Genomic DNA, 15586 nt, shown 5'->3' with positions numbered 1-15586 from the left:
AACAAACAGAGATCATTCTGTCATTTTTGAGATTGCATCCAACTACTGCATCTCGGACTCTTTTGTTGACCATGATGGCTACTCCATTTCTTCTAAGGGATTCCTGCCCGCAGTAGTAGATATAATGGTCATCTGAGTTAAATTCACCCATTCCAGTCCATTTTAGTTTGCTGATTCCTAGAATGTCAACGTTCACTCTTGCCATCTCCTGTTTGAACTCAGCAGTGGCCACAGGACTGGAAAAGGTCAGTTTTGATTACAATCCCAAAGAAAGGCAATGCCAGAGAATGCTCAAACTATCGCACAATTGCACTCATCTCACACGCTAGTAAAGTAATGCTCAAAATTCTCCAAGCCAGGCTTCAGCAGTACGTGAATCGTGAACTTCCAGATGTTCAAGCTGGTTTTAGAAAAGGCAGAGGAACCAGAGATCAAATTGCCAACATCTGCTGTATCATCAAAAAAGCAAGAGAGTTCCAGAAAAACATCTATTTCTGCTTTATTGACTATGCCAAAGCCTTTGACTGTGTGGATCACAATAAACTGTGGAAAATTCTGAAAGAGATGGGAATACCAGACCACCTGACCTGCCTCTTGAGAAACCTGTATGCAGGTCAGGAAGCAACAGTTAGAACTGGACATGGAACAACAGACTGGTTCCAAATAGGGGAAGGAGTATGTCAAGGCTGTATATTGTCACCCTGCTTATTTAACTTCTATGCAGAGTACATCATGAGAAACACTGGGCTGGAAAAACACAAGCTGGAATCAAGATTGCCAGAAGAAATATCAACAACCTCAGATATACAGATGATACCACCCTTATGGCAGAAAGTGAAGAGGAACAAAAAAACCTCTTAATGAAGGTGAAAGAGGAGAGTGAAAAAGTTGGCCTAAAGCTTAACATTCAGAAAACGAAGATCATGGCATCTGGTCCCATCACTTCATGGGAAATAGATGGGGAAACAGTGGAAACAGTGTCAGACTTTATTTTTTTGGGCTCCAAAATCACTGCAGATGGTGACCAGCCATGAAATTAGAGGACGCTTACTCCTTGGAAGGAAAGTTATGACCAACCTAGATAGCATATTCAAAAGCAGAAACATTACTGCCAACAAAGGTCCGTCTAGTCAAGGGTATGGTTTTTCCAGTAGTCATGTATGGATGTGAGAGTTGGACTGTGAAGAAAGCTGAGCACCGAAGAATTGATGCTTTTGAACTGTGGTGTTGGAGAAGACTCTTGAGAGTCCCTTAGACTGCAAGGAGATCCAACCAGTCCATTCTGAAGGAGATCAGCCCTGGGATTTCTTTGGAAGGACTGATGCTAAAGCTGAAACTCCAATACTTTGGCCACCTTATACGAAGAGTTGACTCATTGGAAAAGACTCTGATGCTGGGAGGGATTGGGGGCAGGAGGAGAAGGGGTCGACAGAGGATGAGATGGCTGCATGGCATCACTGACTCGATGGACGTGAGTCTGAGTGAACTCCAGGAGTTGGTGATGGACAGGGAGGCCTGGCATTCTGCAATTCATGGGGTCACAAAGAGTTGGACACAACTGAGCGACTGAACTGAACTGAACTGCATAAAGACTTTGCAATTACATGTAAGATATGCCAATGAATCCTGGATCTGTGTATTTGTTTTCTTTACTCTTTACTACATCTCACTCTTGCTTGTTTACATGGTGGTCCATCACCTGTTCCAGGGGCATTAATCTTTGGTGAAGAGGATGGAGTGTGTATGACGGGAAGGGCTTCAAGTAGTATACATATATTAAATTATTGAAAACAAATTGAACTTCATAAACATACAAATCAGTGTAATACTGCTTCCTCACTTTCCACCCCAGTTCCTTTTAATCTCTCTTCTTCTATAGAAATTATTCTGCACCTTGAGTTTTAAAATATACCATCTAGTTTTCTTCTCAGTAATTGTCAATTTATTAGATTTTTTTTATTTTATGTTATTCTTTTATTTTTTAATTTTATTTTATTTTTAAACTTTACAAAATTGTATTAGTTTTGCCAAATATCAAAATGAATCCGCCACAGGTATACATGTGTTCCCCATCCTGAACCCTCCTCCCTCCTTCCTCCCCATACCATCGCTCTGGGTTGTCCCAGTGCACTAGCCCCAAGCATCCAGTATCGTGCATCAAACCTGGACTGGCAACTCATTTCATACATGATATTATACTTGTTTCAATGCCATTCTCCCCAATCTTCCCACCCTCTCCCTCTCCCACAGAGTCCATAAGACTGTTCTATACATCAGTGTCTCTTTTGCTGTCTCGTATACAGGGTTATTGTTACCATCTTTGTAAATTCCATATATATGTGTTAGTATACTGTACTGATGTTTTTCTTTTTCTTTTTTTTTTTTTTTTGGTGATGACTTTTTATTTTATTTTTTTTTTAATTTTATTTTATTTTTAAACTTTACATAACTGTATTAGATTTGCCAAATATCAAAATGAATCCGCCACAGGTATACATGTGTTCCCCATCCTGAACCCTCCTCCCTCCTCCCTCCCCATTCCATCCCTCTGGGTCGTCCCAGTGCACCAGCCCCAAGCATCCAGTATCGTGCATCGAACCTGGACTGGCAACTCATTTCATACATGATATTTTACATGTTTCAATGCCATTCTCCCAAATCTTCCCACCCTCTCCCTCTCCCACAGAGTCCATAAGACTGTTCTATACATCAGTGTCTCTTTTGCTGTCTCCTATACAGGGTTATTGTTACCATCTTTGTAAATTCCATATATATGTGTTAGTATACTGTATTGGTGTTTTTCTTTCTGGCTTACTTCACTCGGTATAATAGGCTCCAGTTTCATCCACCTCATTAGAACTGATTCAAATGTATTCTTTTTAATGGCTGAGTAATACTCCATTTAATGCAGATATTTTTTCTTCTTTACCTTTTTTTGAAATAATTTAAACTTTTTGAACGGGTTACAAAGATAATACCAAGAATTCCAATATACTTCACTACGATTCCACAAATGTGGTATTTTATCACACTTGCTTTATCTTTCAACCTCTTGCTCTTCCTCTTTTTATATGTAGTTTGGATCCTTGGGTTCTTTTTCATTCTTTCTATTTTCAGGGTCATAATCTGTTATTGTCTATATAAATTATTTGGCTAGAGTTGTTCTAAATTTGGCTTTGGCTAGTGGGAGCCTGTTCAAGCTGAATCTTATGTTCTTTTCATGTCATCATCATTTTAAAACACTTTTGTACTTGCTGGAACCACAAGATGTTCTGGGCTCATATTACTTTCCTTTTTTCCCTGATATAGCACTGCAGTCCTTTCTCCAAGAGACCCTGGTTCCCTTTAGAAGATAATGCTGCACTTCATTCTAAAAGATGACTTTTAAAAGTGCTGTACCTTATTTTTGAAATGGCTGTATAGTGATCAGTTACTGTATATTGGTATATAACAGTTTTGTATAATATTCAGTTACTATACACTACAGTATAATGTATAATGTGATGTTATATATCAATGCTCCCCTATTGATTAAACTTCATTTTTTCACTCTTTCAACAATGCTGATTGTTTTATTTTAGGGCACATGTACAAATACTTCTTTGGCATTCTTAGAAAAATTATTGCTGGATTAAGTGGTAGTAATTTTCCATGTAAATAGTGCTAAAGTGCTGTGTGAAAATACTTACATTTCTATACACCTAACCAATGGTCTGAATTTTCTCAGTGCCCTGATTCTCACCATGATTTGATGTAATCTATCTTTAAAAATGTTGCCAAGTAGCAAATTCTTAGAGCCTAGGCAAAACTCATGAAACAGATTTTTCTTCACAGCTCACACAGAAAAACCAACTATGCTGACATCTTTGTCTCACAGTTCTAGCTCCTAGAACTGTGAGATAATGAATTTTTGTTACTTAAAAAAATTTAGCAGGTAGATTAAATATTTCTTTGCACTCCAGTTTCCTCCTAATTATTGAAAAAATTGAGTATATTTTCATGTTTTTGGACACTTAATTCCATAATTTGCTTGTGTGTTTTGCTTATATTTCTTTTATATAGTTTTTCTTGTTGATTTTTAGGAATATTTAATGTAATATAGCTGTTAATGCTTTGGGTATTAAATATGAAGAAAACATTTTCCTCTAGTCTGACACTCTTCCCAGGTGGTACAGTGATAAAGAATCTGCCTACCAGTGCAAGAGAAGCAAGAGGCAGGGTTCAATCCCTAAGTCAGGAAGATCCCCCAAAGGAGGAAATGGCAACCCACTCAAGTATTCTTGCCTGGAGAATCACATGGACAGAGAACCTGGTGGGCTACAGTCCTTGAGGTTGCAAGGAGTCAGACACTACTGAGTTGACTGAACACACACAGACTGACACTTGGCCTTTTTTAAATTGAAACATTTATTGAGATAATTATAGACTCACATGCAGTAATAAGAAGCAATACAGCGAGGCTGTGTACCCTTTCTCAGTGGTGGCATTTTGCAAAACTATAGTGTAATATCATATCGAGGATATCAACATTAATATAATGAACAAACTTTGATGCAAATTCACCAGTTCATCAGCACAAGGACGCTTGCTTTGGCTTTTTATAAACACACACCTCCTTTCCTTTTTCCCCACTTGACTTTCTTTAAAAATGTATTTCTTTTTTTATTCTTGACTGTGCTGGGATTTCCTTGCTGCGTGCGGGCTTTCTCCAGTTGCCTTGAGCGGGGGCTACTCTCTAGTTGCAGTGCATGGTTTTCCCATGTGGTGGCTAGCACTGCCTCCAGGTCATGGGGTCTTCAATAGTTGCAGAACCTGGGCTCAGTAATTGTGGCTCCTAGGCTCTAAAGCATAGGCTCAGTAACTGTGGTGTGAGGGTTTAGTTGCTCCATGGCATCCTGTATCTTCCTGGACCAGGTATCGAACCCGTGTCTCCTGCATTTGCAAGCAGATTCTTTACTTCTGAGCCACCAGGGAAGCTCCCCCCTTGACTTTTAACATTGTTAGTATTTTCCTTTGTCTTACAGACATTTTTTATTTTTTGAGGTCAAATCTGTTAATATTAATACTTTCTTTTCTCTGCTTCTTTTGCATTCTGAACTCAGAAAGTCCATCCTTAGCCATATATGTTTTCTTATCATTTCTTTTAATATTTGTAATTTATTTCCATATAGCCTTTTAATCCATCTGGGATTTATTTTTGAAGTTTATATGCATGGGGAAGGATAGATTAATTTCGTGCTTTCCTAAAGGATATAGAATTTAAAAAATAATCCAGCCTTTTTTACTTATTTGAAGTGTATTGTTAATATAAACTAGATTGCCACCATTCATGGATCTATTTCTAGACAGTCTGTCCCTTTTCACTGATAGAATTTTTTATTCCTGCTCCATTAGAATTTCTTAATTGTTGTAGCCCTTATAATGCATTCTGTTATTTGGTAAGACTACCCTTAAACTTTTTAAAAATTGCCTATACTTGTAGATGTTCTTTTTTATATGACTATTTAAAATAAGCTTTTCAAGTTTTATTTTATTTTTTTTAAATTTTATTTTATTTTTAAACTTTACAATATTGTATTAGTTTTGCCAAATATTGAAATGAATCCACCACAGGTATACATGTGTTCCCCATCCTGAACCCTCTTCCCTCCTCCCTCCCCATACCCTCCCTCTGGGTCTTCCCAGTGCACCAACCCCAAGCATCCAAATTCTTGGGTTTTTTACTGGTAGTCCATTGAATTTATGGATTAATTGGGGGAAAACTAGCATATTTATGTTTTGGTCCTTATTCCTGTCTACTTTTATATAGTTGAGTGGAGTTTTACAACAGCATAGTATATCATACTAATTAAGAACAGAGCTTGGCAGTTAGACTGAGTTCAATTTATAGTTCTACCCGCTGTGTTTTTATGGGGAAGGTAGTTAACCTCACAGAGCCTCAATTTAGTCATTTGTAAATGGTAATGATAGTAATGGTATTATATCACAGGGTTGTTGTGAAAATTAAATGATATATGATGTAAAAAGTGCTTAAATTCTTCTTTGGCACATTGTACATACCCAGTAATTGTTAGCTATTATTATTTCTTCACTTAGGTCTTGTGTATTTCTTGTTAGGTTTATTCTTGGGCATTTTCTGACTCTTATTAGCATTCAGATAAGACTTATTTTTTTCTTCATTGCTTTTTCAAATTATTTATTTGTTAGTTTACTGATGGCTAAGCATTGACTTTTTGCCTGTTGATTTTGTATCCCACCATTTACTGAACTATTTTATTCTAATAGTTTTCAGTTAAATTTTATATGTAGTTTTTATTTTTAAACAATGATGGTTTTATGTCTTCATTTCTATTTTTGTTCATTCACTAAGTCGTATCTCTTTGCAACCCCATGAACTGCAGAATTCCAGGTTTCCCTGACGTTCACTATCTCCCTGAGTTTGTTCAAACTCATGTCCATTGAGTCAGTGATGCCTTCCAACCATCAACTTATTTCTTTATTCCTTGTTTTAACTAATTAGCTAGTTAAATAGAAGTGGTAATAGCAGACATGCTTTTTTGTCTTGTTTTTGTCTTAATAGAGTTTTTTTTACATTTGACTAGTAGGTGTGATGATTATTCTAGTTATTATTCCTTTGAATCAATGCCTTTTCAGTTTCAGGAAGGCAGTTATTTCTAGTTTACTGAGTTCCTTTTATTTTTTACATCAGAAAATGGGTATTAAATTTTAGTCAGTACTTTCTGATATCTGTTGAAGTGATTTAGATTTGTTTTTCTCCTTTAATCTGTTAAAGCAATGTATTATTATATTAGAGTTTATAATGTTGAACCATCCTTGCTTTGTTCAAATAAACCCAACTAGTTAATGATGTATTATTCACTGTGTTAATTTTGCTAGTATTTTATGTAATGTTTCTTTGTCTCTATGTTTACATATAAGACTGCCTATAATTATGCTTTTATTATCCTTATCTTACTATTGGTGTATAGTCTATAGTAGAATGAGCTGGAAAGTTTTTCACCTCTTTTGTTAGTTTAAAACAGTTTATATAAAATGAATCTTTTGTTTACCTATAGGTTGTATAGAAATTCCCTGAAAATTTTGTGGTCCTATTACTACTTTTGTTACTTTTGTTACTTTGCAATTGGGTTATAACTGTTAATCTATTCAAAATTTAAAATTCTTAGGGCAAATTTATCATTTCTAATTTCTTATTAAAAATACTCATTTTGTTTAGATTTTCAAATTTGTTGATATGGAGTTTTATGTAAAATATTCTTTTTTTTTTAATTGAAATACAACTGCTTTACAGTGTTGTATTAGTTTCTGCTATACAACAACGTGAATCAGTTATGGAATGAAAGTTGCTCAGTCGAGTCCGACTCTTTGCAACCCCAAGGACTATACCAGTCCATGGAATTTTCCAGGCCAGAATACTGGAGTGGGTAGCCTTTTTCTTCTCCAGGGGTTCTTCCCAACCCAGGGATTGAATTCAGGTCTCCTGCATTGCAGATGGATTCATTACCAGCTGAGCCACAAGGGAAGCAGCTATATGTATATGTGTATCTTCTCCCTCTTGAGCCTGCCTCCCACCCCCCCACCAATCCCACCCTGCTAAGTCATCCCAGAGCACCAAGTTGAGCTTCCTGTGCTATACAGCAGCTTCCCACATACGGTAGTGTATATACGTCAGTGTTACTCTCTCAATTCGTCCCACCCGCTCCTTTCCGCCCTGTGTCCACAAGTCTGTCTCATCGTCTGTGTCTCTATTTTTGCCTCACAAATAGGTTTATCAATACCATTTTTCTAGATTCCATATATATGCATAAGTATATGATATTTGTTTTTCTCTTTCTGACTGACTTTACTCTGTATGACAGACGCTAGGTTCTGCCACCTCACTAGAACTGATTCAAATTTGTTCCTTTTCATGGCTGAGTAATATTGCATTGTATATAAGTGTAACACATCTTCTTAATCCGTTCATTTGTAGCTGGGCATTTAGGTTGCTTCCATGTCCTTGCTATTGTAAATAGTGCTGCAGTGAACATTGGGGTATATGTGTCTTTGTGAATCACGTTTTCAAATTGTGAAGGCTTAATCGCTCCTGTAGCATTTTTCCCTTTTTGTGGGGCCTAGGATTGTATGACTATTTCCTCTGGTCTGTTGTGCATGTGATTTCCTTGTACCCATGTTGCTTTCAGTTACTTCTTATCTTCTTAACATATTCAACCCTTATGATAAAATGGAAGAAAGCATGGACTCTTGTCACAGATTCATGACAAAAAAAGGCATGTCATGGAATTGACTGCCATCAAAAGGGCCTTTCGTACCCCTGGAATCCATCACAGTTCCAGATCTCAGGCAACTAGAGGAACCCATCCAACAAAGCAGTTCTGAAAGCAATGATATAATACAGGGTCACAGAGTTCAAATTTTGTACTAAGTAATGTTTTGAAATTAGGTGCCATATTGTCAATGTATTTCTAAATTGACGATCGTTGGACAGCATTCTGTAATGTCTCCGGTTTATGTCTTAACTGAGCTGCCTGGGAACACATCAGAAGTTACAGCTTCAAATTGTTATAATGTGCTTCTTACTGTACTATGGTTATGGTAGAAGCACTTGCATTACTTTGCAAAGCTTATAACTTTCCTTTTAAATTACCTCTTTGAGTTGACATTTATCTTAGGTATAATCTACCTTAAGGTTAAATTTGGTTATCCCCTTTATAGTTCAGAACTTAAACTAGTTAAAAATCTTTTTGCACTTCTGTATATTCAAGATAATTTAGGCTTTGTTAGTTTCAACTTCAAAAAAGTTTCGTAGATTTTTTTAGGGACTTTGGTAGTAAATTTAGAAAAGTGTCTTGGTTATAACATACAATGTTTTCATGAGTATAAATATGGCACCTCTGAGATATTCCAGAAGGGATCTAATTTAGACCAGTACCTGGATTTTAGAGTCATTTTCTGAACTGTGGAAAGATACCCACTCCAATATTCTTGCCTGGAGAACCCCATGGACAGTATGAAGAGGTAAAAAGATATGATGCTGGAAGATGAGCCCCCCCAGGATGGGAGGTATCCAGTATACTACTGGGGAAGACTGGAGGGTGATTATTAATCCTCCAGTAAGAATGAAGCAGCTGGGCCACAGCAGAAATGATACTCAGTTGTGGATATGTCTGGTGGTGAAAGTAAAGTCCAATGCTGTAAGGAACAATATTGCATAGGAACCTGGAACGTTGGTTCCATGAATCCAGGTAAATTGGAAGTGGCCAAGCAGGAGATGGCAAGATTGAACATTGGTATATTAGGAATCAGTGAATTAAAATGGGTGGGAACAGGCGAATTTAATTCAGATGACCATTATATCTACTACTGTGGGCAAGAATCCCTTAGAAGAAATGGAGTAGCCCTCATAGTCAACAAAAGAGTCTGAAATGCAGTACTTGGGTGCAGCCTCAAAAACAATAGAATGATCTCAGTTCATTTCCAAAGCAAACCATTTAATATCATAGTAATCCAAGTCCACGCCCCAATCACTGATGCCTAAGAAGCTGAACGGTGCTATGAAGACCTACAAGACCTTCTAGAACTAAGACCAGAAAATGTTGTCCTTTTCATCAAAGAGGATTGGAATACAAAAGTTGGAAGTCAAGGGATATATGGAGTAAAAGACAAGTTTAGGCCCTGCAGTACAAAATGAAGCAAGGCAAAGGCTAACCGAGTTTTGGCAAGAGAACATGCTGGTCATAGCAAACACCCTTTTCCAACAACCCAAAGAGTTGATACTTTTGAATTGTGGTGTTGGAGAAGACTCTTGAGAGTCTCTTGGCCTGCAAGGAGATCAGGTCAAACCAGTTAATCCTAAAGGAAATCAATCCTGAATATTCACTGGAAGGACTGATGCTGAAGCTGAAGCTCCAGTACTTTGGCCACCACATGCAAAAAGCTGACTCATTGAAAAAGATCCTGATGCTGGAAAAGATTGAAGGAAAAAGGAGAAGGGGACAGCTGAGGGTGAAATGGGTAGATAACATCACCAACTCAATGGACATGAATTTGAGCAAACTCTGGTAGATAGTGGAGGACAGAGGAACCTGGTGTGCTGCAATCTGTGAGACTGCAAAATGTCAGATCCAGCTTAGCAACTGAAAAACAACAGAGACTCCTCTGTTGTTCATTCTAAATTAAACCAAGGAAGTCCTGAATAATTTTCACTTATTTGACAAATATTTATTGATGAGGATGATAGCCTCATAGAGGGTACAGCCTGATGGGGATACAATCGGTAAACAGGCAGTGACAAGACTAAGTGGTGTGCATGCATGCTGAGTAACTTCAGTCGTGTCTGACTCTGTGTGACCCTATGGACTGCAGCCCGCCAGGCTCCTCTGTCCATGGAGTTCTCCACTCCAGTGGGTTGCCATGCCCTCCTCCCAGGGGATCTTCTCCAGCCAAGGATCGGACCCAGGTCTTCTGCATTGCAGGCAGATTCTTTACTTCTGAGTCACTGGGAAGCCCAGGTGCTATGAAAACAAGGCACAGAAGGAGGGAAGCACTGGAAGAGAGTGATTCACCCAACCTTGGGGAGTGAGGGAAGGCTTTGACAGCAAATGAGATCTCCTGAAGCATGAAGAGGAGGTAACTGAAAATGGCCAACGAATTGAAATGTGCCAAGGCTTGAGGATTATAAAGCTTGATCCCATATCTGGAGAAGTCGGTAGTCCTGAATGGCTAGACTGAAGCTGGCAGGAGATCAGACTGGAAAATTAAGTGGTGTCAGGGTCATGAAGGACCTTAAGAATCATATAAAAGCATTTGAAAATGACATTGATTGGCCTATTTCATATGCAGATTTCCTACTTAGCCTTCTTTTTCTATCACTGAAACATCATAATAGCATAAGTATTATTGCCATTCTGTTAGTCACAAGTAAATGAGATGTTAATATTAAAAGGTTTGTTTACAAGATTGACCCTTGGCTGGCTTCTGGGAACTTAGCTGGTAAACAGTCCCCCATCACTGATACAGAACTTTCTCTAACAGATAAAGGTGGCCCACTGTGTGCAGACTGGGTAAATAACCTGATTTATGCTGAAGATCTGCATTATTTCTGGGACTCTGGAATTTTAATACATGATAGGCAGAGGGTGCTTATATGACCAGCCCCAGGGAAAAAACAAAGTCAGAAACAACAAACAAAGACAAAAAAACCTTGAGCACTCACTCTCTTAACGGGCTTCCCTAGGCAGAAGCATCACACACATGTTGCTACATATTCATAGCTGCGGAAGAATATTGTCTGTGTGACCTTTCATGAGAGGCAGAGAACGTGAGAAAGCCAGGCAAAGATCCTTCCAGACACCGTTATCTTTTATGTAAGAGTTCCTGTATATCCTTACACATCTCCATGATAAATCTTAGCCTTGAGTACAGCTATATGCTAAGTCCCATGAGACTTTCTAGTGCATTCCCCTCCTCACAGAGGAAGGGCTTGAGGATCCCTTACACACGTGCTGTGAATGTTCATTGAATATGTATTGAATGAGTAGAAAATGACCTATTAAGAGGTAGAAGGATTTGTGTCCTTATTTTATATTTGTGTGATGTTTTTTTAATCAAAACTTGTATAACTCAGTTTGATCTCTTACCGTATTTCTCAAATTCTCAAACTTGGCTCTGAATTACTTTTGACTTTTACCTTCAAATGACAGAGAAGTGTTAGCTTTGAGGAAAGTTCAAAGAACACTTCTAGCTGTAAGGGCAATTTCAAATTAGGAGATCCAGAAAGAATTTGAATAATGGGAGAAGTACTCAGAATTTTTATAGTGTCCTAGGGTGACTTTTTTTTTTCTTTATAGGTGAGGTCTTAACTTGCTTGTACAGCTTCTAGTATAATAATAATCAACTTCATTATTGCAGTGCTATATCTTCATGCACACAGCCTTTCTTGTCACGTTAAAGCCACACTCATATTTGCCATTTAAAGACCACTGCGATTAACCTTGGGTTTCCCTGGTGGTTCAGAGGGTAAAGAATCTGCCTGCAATGCAGGAGACCCACATTCGATCCCTGGGTCAGGAAGATCCCCTGGAGAAGGAAATGGCAGTCCACTCCAGTATTCTTGCCTGGAGCATACCATGGTCAGAGGAGCCTGGCAGGCTACAGTCCATGTGGTTGCAAAGAGTCAGACACAACTTAGTGACTAAACAACAGCCATAACTAGATACTTTTATATAATTAATATTGGGAAATTCTACTGAAGGCTTACTTTAAAAGAATTTATTTTTAAACAATTAATGGATTTATAATGAGCTTCAGATCCTGCCTGGAGGAACTTACAACCAACCAGAAAATCCTTAGACTGCAAGCCTATGGGCTTTGTCATCATTTTTATAAATTCCTTAGCGTTCTGTTCTTTCTCACTGAGTAACTGCCAACGTTGTGACCCATTAAGCAGCAACACCTCCACCCAGACAGGCTTTATATTTCTTTTCCATCAGCTTGCCTCCCTCTGGACTGAGGTGGGGTTGTAAAAATGATAGGTTTACTACTCCCTGCTTTCTGTTTGTGCCTTATAGCCTTCATAGCAGTCTTTTCTTGGACTTAGTAGATGAAGAGTGCTACTTCTTCAGCATGGCTAGGCCTTTTTTGATCTTTATTTCTTGTCTATTTGGAGAGGATTTACAGTTTGTAAATATACTTTAATATTGAAGGTTCCTGGAGTTGTTGGTATACGGCAACACAAAGACTTCTCAACACCATGCGGTTTTACAAAAGCAGTTTTCCTCGTAGGCTGTTTATGTTGTTCTGCTTCAGTTTCATTGCCTTTCCATCCTTTACTTTTCTCTTTTTATTTTTCAATTCCATTGTTGGATTCCTCCCTTCAACTGGCCATTAATATTTATTTTAATCCTTATGTTAACACTTATTTCAGTTATAGAATGAAGTTTTATGTTTCTTGTTCATAATTTTCAAGGTAAATTAAACATTTTATTGTATTTCTCTCTGCACAGTAACTTCATGGAAATGCATTTCATTCATGTGGACCTAGATTCTTTTTGTTATGCTTAAGCAAGGGAATTATTTTGTTTATTTGATGTGATTTTGTCCTTCTGGGCTGATAGTTTTAATGAAAAGTATCTTTTCTATTGCTGATATAAGTCTGGGGGTGTGTGTGTGTCGGTTGCTCAGTCATGTCTGACTGCGACCCCATGAACTGTAGCCCACCAGGCTCCTCTGTTCAAGGAATTCTCCAGGCAGGAGTCCTGGAGTAGGTTGCCATTTCTTTCTCCACTGGTGTAAGTCTGCTGCTGCTGCTGAGTCGCTTCAGTTGTGTCCAAATCTGTGCGACCCCATAGACGGAAGCCCACCAGGCTCCCTTGTCCCTGGGATTCTCCAGGCAAGAACACCGGAGTGGGTTGCCATTTCCTTCTCCAGTGCATGAAAGTGAAAAGTCAAAGTGAAGTCGCTCAGTTGTGTCTGACTTTTTGCAGCCCCATGGACTTTAGCCTGCTAGGCTTCTCTGTCTGTGGGTATTCTCCATGCAAGAATGCTGAAGTGGGTTGCCACATCCTCCTCCAGGGGCTCATCCCAACCCAGGTCTTCTGCATTGTGGGCAGTTCTAATCTAAGTGTAGGTTATTCAGGTAAGCCCTTGTATTTAGGGGTCTGTGAGTGTTATAAGATTTGCTGGTATTTGTCATGTCATTAGGTTTAGGAAAAAACTTTCTGGAGTTGCTAGTAGTAATCATTATGACTTGGTAGTCTTAATTTTTTCTTCTCACATAATGTCATTATTATATTCAATTATTTTCTTTCCTAGTTTTCCAGAGAGATGGTCATTCAGAGCCTATACATCTGTTCTATATTTTGATCCTTGGATGAGAATATTCATTCAGGCCAAAAGAGTAAGAACAAAATACCTATGCTATTGCCTCTACAGACCCAGGTAATTCACCTTCGTTCAATTGTGTTCATAGAGTTTTCATTTGTAAAATACCCCCCGACCCCAACTGTTAATCTGATTGGATGAGTTTTATAATGGCAGATAAAATTTGAACTGCATTCTGGAAGGTTTGCTGAAGAGTAATCATATGAAACAAATATTTGGCCATAAAAGCAGTATGGTGTAGTGAACACTCTCACTCAGATTGTCCCCCTCAAGTAGGAATTTGTTATTTACTGCACTGAATCCTAGGTGCTTTGATTGTGATAGGTGCTATTAAAAAAAATCCAGTTCTCTTACATTTTCTTTTTATACAATGTATTTGAACTATTAAATCATATACATATATGTATATGTATATTTTATATATAGAAAGAATATATGTATAAATGTGTATCTAATTGATTTATATTTTAGCGTAAGCTTTTTTTAATATTTTTATATATATATTTGAATATTGTATAACTTACCTTGTACAACTGTGTGTGTGATCAAGACAGTCTTTTCTTAGTGTGTGATATGTGAGTGGTCATTCATTTCTTTACTAAACATTTATCAAAACCTTCTGTGAGTTTGAGATTGTGCTAGAAAGATAAGATTAGCTCTAGCTTTCAGTTTACTATCTACTGAGAGGAACGTTTAATGCTTGTACACTGTGTGTGTGTATATATATATACCCTTTGATATGCATTATTTTAGTTGACTTTGGCAGTGACACTGTGTGTTACGTTTTATCATTATTTAGAAATAAATAAATGTCAGAACTGGATAAGAACTCAAATTTTCTTACTCTGAATTCTTTATCAATTCAAATTCCATGCTCCTTCCCCAACAGCACACTAATTCTATATAATAGACCCACATTTGTTATGATGTCTTATTTTCTGGAAAAGTAGTTACTGTCCTGAGGCCTTGCAATCACTCATGTCAATACTGATATTAAAAATTGTGGATCTCGGAATTGAATGAGCTGACCACACACCAATGGATTCCTCAAAAGCTTTACTTTTGATTTCTGATTATACTGGAGGTCATATTTTGAAAAATGAAGTATACGAAGCCTGAGACTTACTCTATAAATCTATTTGTTCCCTAATTCATATCAAAATGATACTTCTTTTCATCAGCCTCATTGTTCTGGAAAGTACCAAGAGTCTCCTGGATCAATCAACATAGCTGATCTTTTCAAATTAAATTATTTCTCTCTTAGGGAGTTTGGGTACAAAATGGTTTAAGCCAATGGAAAATGTGGGTTTGTCTGTATTTTCTGGGGGAATTTTATTAAATTGAATTTTGTCTACCTAAATTACTTAAATCAAGTGATGGCTGTTTCCCATCCTAGTGTATTTTTTAAATGAACATTTCAATGTACTATTTTTAGATATATCTTACCAGGAATAGATATAATATAAATATTTATTTTATTCCTTAAAAGATACTTAAGGAGGCTTGAACCTTTGCCATGTGTTCACGGGGCTCTGATAAACTGTTAAATCTGATATTTGGTATCTACAGTAAGGACAGATTTAATTTTCCATGGCTTTATCCCTTAGGCTTAACTTTCTCTCCATTTGCCTTATTTACTTGCATATTATTTTCCTCACAGGTTCTCTAGTGGCAAAAGTTTTAT

The 15586-nt window shown here is 37.6% G+C and overlaps 1 protein-coding gene across 8 annotated transcripts in view; it reads left to right on the top strand.

The window, feature by feature from the left end:
- The window catches only part of MORC1 (MORC family CW-type zinc finger 1), a 170433-nt gene that overhangs the window by 35624 nt on the left and 119223 nt on the right, over positions 1 to 15586 (top strand). For all 8 annotated transcript variants that reach the window (XM_055568119.1, XM_055568117.1, XM_055568118.1 and 5 more), the window contains one exon: positions 13834 to 13959. In XM_055568119.1, the coding sequence (XP_055424094.1) occupies positions 13834 to 13959 (126 nt within the window). The remainder of the gene's footprint in view (positions 1 to 13833; positions 13960 to 15586) is intronic.

This window comes from Bubalus kerabau, chromosome 2, assembly GCF_029407905.1.
Source record: "Bubalus kerabau isolate K-KA32 ecotype Philippines breed swamp buffalo chromosome 2, PCC_UOA_SB_1v2, whole genome shotgun sequence".
NCBI classification, from domain to species: Eukaryota; Metazoa; Chordata; class Mammalia; order Artiodactyla; family Bovidae; genus Bubalus; species Bubalus kerabau.
Note: the sequence above shows the minus strand (reverse complement) of the source record. Positions and strands in the feature narration are given on the sequence as shown.